The sequence below is a fragment of the Balaenoptera musculus genome, chromosome 11 (assembly GCF_009873245.2).
Source record: "Balaenoptera musculus isolate JJ_BM4_2016_0621 chromosome 11, mBalMus1.pri.v3, whole genome shotgun sequence".
Lineage (NCBI taxonomy): Eukaryota > Metazoa > Chordata > Mammalia > Artiodactyla > Balaenopteridae > Balaenoptera > Balaenoptera musculus.
In genome coordinates this window covers 103,612,286-103,620,305 of record NC_045795.1, presented here as the reverse complement: position 1 = coordinate 103,620,305, position 8,020 = coordinate 103,612,286, and the positions used below count along the sequence as shown (strand labels likewise).

Here is an 8,020-nt window from a genome sequence, read left to right as displayed (position 1 = left end):
GTGACCCCGCGAGACAGGCGTGAACACGACGCTGGATGCACGGTGCGTGTCTCCTCAACGCCGAGGGCCGTTCACTGTCCTCCCCGGGCCTTTAGAACAAGCTCTGGCCCCGCCGACAAGGCCCTCTCCGCTCTGACCTTCAGCCCGCCTCCGGGTCTGCTCTGCACCCTCCCACACTCCGGGCCCGCGCTGGGCCCTCGCTCTCCTTCTCCTCCCTCAGGGCCTTTGCACGAAGTTCTTCCTCCACCGCCTCCCCCGCAGAGGGGCGCCTCCCGCCAGCTTCTCTCCTGGCACCGCGACGTCGCCGTCTTCCTCAGCGCCGAGGACGCTCATTCACGGGCCTGCTCACCGCGAACCTGCAGCGCCTCCGCCCGCCCAGCGCGGCCTCCTCGGTGGTGGTGTCCCGGTCACCGCGGCTCCGCTCCTCGGCCGGCCATCTGGCCACGCGCCGTCTGGGTTTGGGCGCAGCGCCTCGTGCTCCTGGTCCAGTGGGCGGCCACCGCGAGACTACAGCCCCCACAATGCCCCGCGACCCGCGCCGCGATTGGCTGAGCCCCGAACTGCGGCCAATAGGACGCGGCCTTGTTGGCAGGTGGCGCCGGTCCCGTAAGTGCCGGCGCACCGGACCCCCTCCCGCCATGGGCAGCGCCGAGAGCCGCGAGGGTCGAAGGGCGTACTTCGGAATGGACCAGGAGGAGCGGGTCCGGGTGCTGCAGGGCATCCGGGTGAGCGGGCGGCCGGCGGGCGGGCGTGGAGGCGTCTGCCGTCGCTCGCCGCGAGAGGGCCGCGAGTTCGGAGGGCGCCGCAGGCCTGGCCTCCTCAGGGTGGGAGGACGGACGGAGACCGGGGGGCGGGGCCTCGTTACCTGGACCCCTGCCCGGGTGCGCCTTGGACATTTGATCCTGTGCCCTCGCCGCCTGCGGACGCCCAAGCGTGTACGAGGACAACGAGCCGCCCCCCCTTGGGTTCCGGAGCCGCGCTGCTGACCTGACTGACCACCTCCCGTGCCAGTCCCCCCAAGTCCCCCCCGCCCCTGTTCGCTGGCCTCAGGGCCTCCTTGTCCCTCGAGGTGCCGGCCTGCTCGACTCGCGATCTCCGCACGGGTTGTGTTCGCGCCCCCAGTTTGCCTTATATCCGCTCTTGCGTTCTTGTAGTTCAGGTCTCACGTGAGGATCCTTTCCTGACCATTCAGTCCAGAGTGCCTGCCCGCCCATCCCCGCGGTCGCACACTGGTTTTTGTCGTAGCGCTCGCTCATCTCCATTTGAAACTTCTGTTGATGCTTTACTTCTTTGTGTGTCTCCGGCCGCAGTGTAAGCTGCTTGAGGCCAAGGCTCTTGTGTGACTGCAGACTCTATCCCCAGACTCTAGAGGAAGAATAAAAGCAGCTCACGTTTGAGTGCTTAGTGGGGGCCGTGGGTTGTGCTAAACCCTTGACGGGTACCCTGTCATTTAATTCTCAGCAGCTCTCTCAGAGGTCGGATTCTGTTTGCCCATTTTATGGATGGAGGACAGGCGAGGCACTGAGACATGAAGTACTTACGCAGGGTCACCTAGGTAACAAGCCAGCGAGCTGGGATTGCGCTCAGCGGGACTCCAAGGACTGCTCATTGAATGCTTCCTCCTGCACCTCTGCCTTGCACGTAGTGGGTGCTTTGTAAACCGTTGCTGAGTGATTAAATGGACGAACCCCAGTGAAGCAGGCACCAAGTGCCCATGGAATGCACAGAACCTGGCATAGGTGAATTAGTTAATTAGGGAGCTGGCTCAGAAAAGGACATCAGGGCACTTCCCTGATGGTCCAGTGGTTAAGACTCTGTGCTTCCACTGCAGGGGGCAAAGGTTCGATCCCTGGTCGGGGAAGTTCCACATGCCACGTGGTGTGGCCAAAAAAAAAAAAAAAAAAGAAAAGAAATGGACATCAGAAGGTCTGACTTCTGGATAGTTGCTCATTAGCTGTGTGACCTGGGGTGAACAACTTATCTTTTTGAGTCTCAATCACCACATCTTTTCAAAAACGGGGGCAGGCTGTGATAATCCTAGGTGCTGCCTTGGATAAGATGATGTGTGTGCACGTGTTTAGAAAAAGTACAGAGTGTTTTGTGGGAGCCTCTATTCTTAGCGTGCCTACTTAGCATATTTGGTACTTGCTAGGTGTTATCCAGTCTTGACCTGGCTTGGGGCAAAGTCAAAATGGAGAGAAGACGGCTCCGCTCACGTTGGAAGGTGAGAGGCAGTAGCCGAATCAGAATTTAGAAAGATGCCCCAGGCTCTGTGTGGGCGCTCTCGCACTGTTGTCACCTGCTTTGGAGAGTGTTGGAAAGTTCAGTCAGTCAGAGTCTTCTAAGGGAACGTCTTCCTTTTTTTTTTTTTTTTAACCTCTTTATTAGAGTGTAATTGCTTTACAATGGTGGGAACGTCTTCTAAGTGGACAGAGGAGCATCATCTCTTTCGGGTTTTATATCAGACAGGCACATTTTATTTCTAGTTCTCTTAGCAGTTCTGCAAGGTACAAATTCTCTTTAAAAATGGAGAATCAGGCTTAGAGAGGTTAAGGAGTTTGTACAAGGTGTTACTTCTGGGACTTTAACCCAGATCTTTTTGGGTACAAGAAATAGCCTTTTCTCACGACTCCAACTTCCCCTGCATGCTCCCAGTGATATGCAAGGCAGTGTGAAAATTCTGTGACAGCCTCTAGCTGTCCTGACAGGGTGCTGGTGCCATGCTTAGTTCTACCAGAGATTGTTAAAACTAGAGGGAGCTTTGGGCAAACTCATCAGAGGGAATAAAGAACTTGTCTAGAGACATACAGTTGGGGGCACCGCCCCATGCTCTGAGACCCCTTCCTTCCTTCCTTCCTTCCTTCCATCCTTCCATCCTTCCATCCTTCTTTCCATCCACTCATGTGCCTGTTTTGAGAAGGATACCAGAGAAAGGAGGTGATGGCAGTGCAGTGTTTGGTGTAAGGTTTTTCCTGCTAGCAAAGTGACTCAAGGGTTGGGAAGTCCACCTTGTCTTTAAGCAGGTGAGTGAAAATCACTAGAAAAGATCATTGGATGAACCAAACGAGAAGTTAATTTAATAGAAGGTATAGAAGGTGTGTGCCAAAGAAGAACATCTGCCCGCTCCTTCAGAGAAAGTTAAATATTCTTTTTTTTTTTTTTTTTTAATAAATGTATTTATTTATGGCTGCGTTGGGTCTTTGTTACTGTGTGCGGGCTTTCTCTAGTTGTGGAGAGCGGGGGCTATTCTTCGTTGCGGTGCATGGGCTTCTCATTGCTATGGCTTCTCTTGATGCAGAGCATGGGCTCTAGGCACACTGGCTTTGGTAGTTGTGGCTCGTGGGCTCTAGAGCACGGACTCAGTAGTTGTGGCGCATGGGCTTAGTTGCTCCACGGCATGTGGGATCTTCCCGGACCAGGGCTCGAACCCGTGTCCCCTGCATTGGCAGACGGATTCTTAACCACTGTGCCACCGGGGAAGTCTGAAGTTAAATATTCTTAAAGACCTCTTGTATTTAATTCCCGTGGCCTGGTCCTGGAAAGCATTCTAGTTTCCTTAAAATTAAATGCCAGGACCTTGCTAGTTTGCATACTTATTTGCATAAATTTACATAGTGAGTTCAAGCCCTAATTCCGAGGAAGGTAAAAGAAATTTAATTAATGCAAAAAGCTGCAATTATATTCACCTGTTTTTCAGAGCAAGCATGTGTGAAATACATAAAGATTTCATTTCAACCAGTATGTTTCATCTCATCCTCCAGTAAGAGGAGGTACACACATGGCCAGAACATCCCGCGTGTGACTGTCCCCTCTGCCCCTGCACAGCCATCTTTGGTGACACAGCTGAAGTTGATTGCATGTCAACATGCAGACCCCTGTTCTCCAGCCTTTGCCTCTTCCAACCACTTGGCTCCCGCTCTCCTTCCCAGGTCACTTCCCAAGGCTGCTGCTCTAGCTGTGTCCCAGGCTCATTTCACCCTCAGGGCTATACCACCTTTACCATCATTCATTGCCATGGGAGGCAAGTCTGGACCACTGCTGAGGGGAAGGTCTCGGAGGAGGTCGTGGGACACAAGGGACAGCACCCCGTGTGCCCACACCAGAGAGGCCACGTGTCCCCGACGTGTGGGTACCGCTTCACCGCCACCTCAGCAAGTGCTCACTGTGAACTGGGCCTGGTCTGGCAGAGACTACAGGGGACAATGCACAGGGCCCTGCCTCATGGAAACCTCATCCAGGAGGGGGAACTGACCAAGAGAAAGAAAGAGGCAGAAGAATAAGAAAGAATTGCAAGTGCCATGAAGAAAACAAAAAGGACGCGAAGAGTGATGGGGCTTCCTGCTCAGGTGGGCTGGTCAGATAGTGCTGTTCGGATGAGGTGACGGTGATGACGGGCCTGGGCCAGCGGGGAGAGGCTTCTCTGCTCTGGGCTGAGTGGTTTCAGGGCACTGTGTCACCTGGTCCCCAGGCTGACCTCGTGAGATCTCATCCCCATGCAGAGGTGAGGAAGCAGGTTCAAGGAGGTGAAGGAACCCCCGTCACAGCGAGTTGGTGGTGGAGCTGGAAGCTCAGACTTTCCGGCTCCATAGCCTGTGTGCTTGGCAGCCACACAGAGGTAGGGATGGTGGAGAAAGTTGGCCAGGTGATGAGGGCTAGATGGGTGATGCAGGGCTGTTTACACGTTTCTCTGGAGGCAACATTGTGGTTCTCTATTCAGGGGTGGAGCTTTGGAAAGATTTTATCTGATGATAGTGACTTTTTTAAAAATGGCTTTATTGAAATGTATTTTACATGTAAAATTCACCATTTCAGGGATTTTTTAAAGCAAATTTACAGAGTTGAGCAACCGTTATTCACAGTGGGATTTTAGAACATTTACGAGGCCTAAAAAGTCCCCTTGTACCTATTTGCAGTCACTCCCCACTCCCACTCCCAGCCCCACGTAATCACTAAGCCTTCTGCCTCTGTGTTGTTTGCATTTTCTGGACATTTCTTGGAAATACATCATGTATCTTTCGTGTCTAGTTCCCTTCACTTAGCACAGTGTTCTTGGTGTTCGCCCCTCCACGTTGTGGTATGTATTAGTCGTTCCTTTTTATTGCCGAATAGCATCTCATTGTATGGATATTCTGCACTTTGTATATTCAGTCAAACAATGATGGCTATTTGAGTTGTTTCCAGTTCTTGACTGTTATGAATAATGCTGCTGTGAACATTTGTACATAAGGTTTTTTTGTGGACATTTGTTTTCATTTCTCTTGGATAGATAACCTAAGAGTAGAATTGATGGGTCATTCTGTTTATGACTTTGGTGAATTATTAGGTTTAACTTTCTGAGAAACTGCCAAACTGTTTTCTACAGTGGCTGTACCATTTTACATCCGCCTCAGCAGTATATGAGGGTTCCAGTTTCTCCATACCCTCACCAACACTTGTTATCATCTTTTTGGCTATAGCAATTCTAGTGAGTGTGAAGTGGTATCTCATTGTGGTTTGAATTTGTGTTTCCCTAATAACTATTCATGTCGAATGTTTTTTCATGTGCTTATTTGCCACCCAGATATATTTGTTTTTTGGTGAAATGTGTATTCAAATCTTTTGCCCACTTTTAATAGCCTTTGATGGTGGTGTTTGTCCTTTTTATTGAGTTATAAGCCCTTTATCATGTTACAACTTGCAGATATTTTCTCCCAATCTGTGGCTTGTCTTTTCTTTTTCTTAATGGTGTCTTTGAAGTGCAAACATTTGTAATTTCGATGATGTTTAACTTATTTTTTTCTTTTAGTGATTGGGCTTTGGCATCATATCCCAGTAATCTTTGTCTAACCCAAGGTTATAGAAATTTTCTCGTATGTTTTCATCTAAGAGTTTTGGCTTTTATACTTAAGTTTGTCATCCATTTTTAGTTAATTTTTGTGTATGATGTGAAGTAAGGCTCTAACTCGTGTTGGCAAATCACTCTGCCATTTTAGGGTGAAAGCAACCATAGACAATATGTAAATGAATGGGTGCGGCTATGTTCCAGTAAAACTTTATTTTTTTAAAAAATATTTTATTTATTTATTTATTTATTTATGGCTGTGTTGGGTCTTCGTTTCTGTGCAAGGGCTTTCTCCAGTTGTGGAGAGCGGGGGCCACTCTTCATCGCGGTGCGCGGGCCTCTCACTATCGAGGCCTCTCCTGTTGCGGAGCACAGGCTCCAGACACGCAGGCTCAGTAGTTGTGGCTCACGGGCCCAGTTGCTCCGTGGCATGTGGGATCTTCCCAGACCAGGGCTCGAACCCGTGTCCCCTGCATCGGCAGGCAGACTCTCAACCACTGCGTCACCAGGGAAGCCCCAAACTTTATTTATAAACTCAAGTGTTGGGTTGGATTTGGCTCGAGCACTAGAGCTTGTTGAACTCCGCTCTAAATCCATCTTTTTTTGTTTGAAATATTTAATTTTCTCAAACTACATTTGTTGAAAAGACTGTCCTTTTCCCATTTGAATTACCTTGGGACCTTGGTGAACATCAATTGATCATAAACATAAGGGTTTAGGGTTTATTTCTTGACTTCAACTCTGTTGAGAATTCCATTGATCTGTGTGCTGTGTGTCTGTCTTTTTGCCAGTACAACACTGTCATGATTATTGAAGCTTTGTGGGAAGTTTCAAAATTGGGAAGATTAAGACTCCAGTTTTGTTCTTTTTTTCAAGATTGTTTGGCTGTTTTAAGTCCTTTGCACTTCCACATACATTTTAAGATCAGTTTGTCAACTTCTGTAAAATGCCTATTGGGATTTTGATGGGGTTTGTGTTGAATCTGTAAGATTACTTTGGGGAGAATTGCCATTTTAACAATATGGAGTCTTCCAATATGTGAATATGAAATCTCTTGTTCATTATTTAGATCTTTTAAAGTTTTTCTCAGTAGCATTTTATACTTTCAGTGTACAAATCTTGCATTTCTTTAAAAATTATTCCCAAGTATTTTATTCTTTTTGATGCTATTATGAATGGAATTGTTTCCTTAATTTCATTTGTGGATTCTTCACTGCTAGCATGTGGAAATACAGTTGATTTTTACAGTTGATTGTTTGTATATTGATCTTGTGTCCTGCAATCTTGCTGAACTCATTTTTTAGTTCTAGTAGGGTTTTTTGTGTATGTGGATTCCTTAGGATTTTATATGGGTAGGGGTCATGGTGTCTGCAAAATGAAGACAGTTTTACTTCTTCCTTTCCAGTCTGGATGCCCTTTCTTTCTTTTTCTTCCCATGTTGCATTGGCTAGACTCTCCAGTACAGTATTGAGGAGAAGTGGTGAGAGTGCATGTCCTTGCCTTGCTGCTGAATTCAGGGAGAAAAAATTCAGTCTTCCACCATAGAGTATGTTAGCTCTAGGTTTTTCATAGTTGCTCTTTATCAGATTGATGATTTTATCTTTTAATATTCTCCATCACCTCTTCCTCTCTGTCCTTATGTCCTGTTTTTCTTCTGTAAGCTTGTGGAGTACAGAGACTGCTCTTACTTATTTGCTTCTGGATCATTAGTAGGTGCATGTTGGATTACATGCTTGGATGGATGACTTGTTGATTGTTTTTACCCACGCTGGTGATCTGCAGCCTGAGAATCTTACTCTACTGCTTTTTACTCTTTCGAGGCTTTGATACAAACTTGTTCCACATGTGTGCAGCAAACTTCCTTTTATACCTTGCCGTTGCCCAGTGACATGCGTCTCGAATGTCTCAGTGTGATCCGCCTTATCGTGTCGCTTTACCTCGCGTCTTTCGTCTTAGCTCACTGCTTAGGGTTAGTGTGGCGAACAGGAGATCCCAGGGGACCTGGCCTGGAGCCCTGACTCTCAGAGGGGTATGTCTCCCTCCTTATGTGCAGGACAGGGCCGCTCTCAGTGCAGGTGCCTTGACAGACGTGGCCACGAGTCCTCCTCACTCTTCCCCTGCTCAGTGCTCTACCTGGCTGACTGTCTGGTGAGTGCCATGGATGGGCCACAACAGGAAATGCCAACTCAGAAAGCCGGG

General features: G+C 48.5%; 1 protein-coding gene across 1 annotated transcript in view; it reads left to right on the top strand.

Annotated features, from left to right (window-relative positions):
• Positions 1–590: 590 nt before the first annotated feature.
• The window catches only part of CHCHD6 (coiled-coil-helix-coiled-coil-helix domain containing 6), a 131,130-nt gene continuing 123,700 nt past the window's right edge, over positions 591–8,020 (top strand). Inside the window, exon 1 of the mRNA XM_036867806.1 lies at positions 591–725. Within this exon, the coding sequence (XP_036723701.1) occupies positions 639–725 (87 nt within the window). The 5' untranslated portion in view covers positions 591–638. The remainder of the gene's footprint in view (positions 726–8,020) is intronic.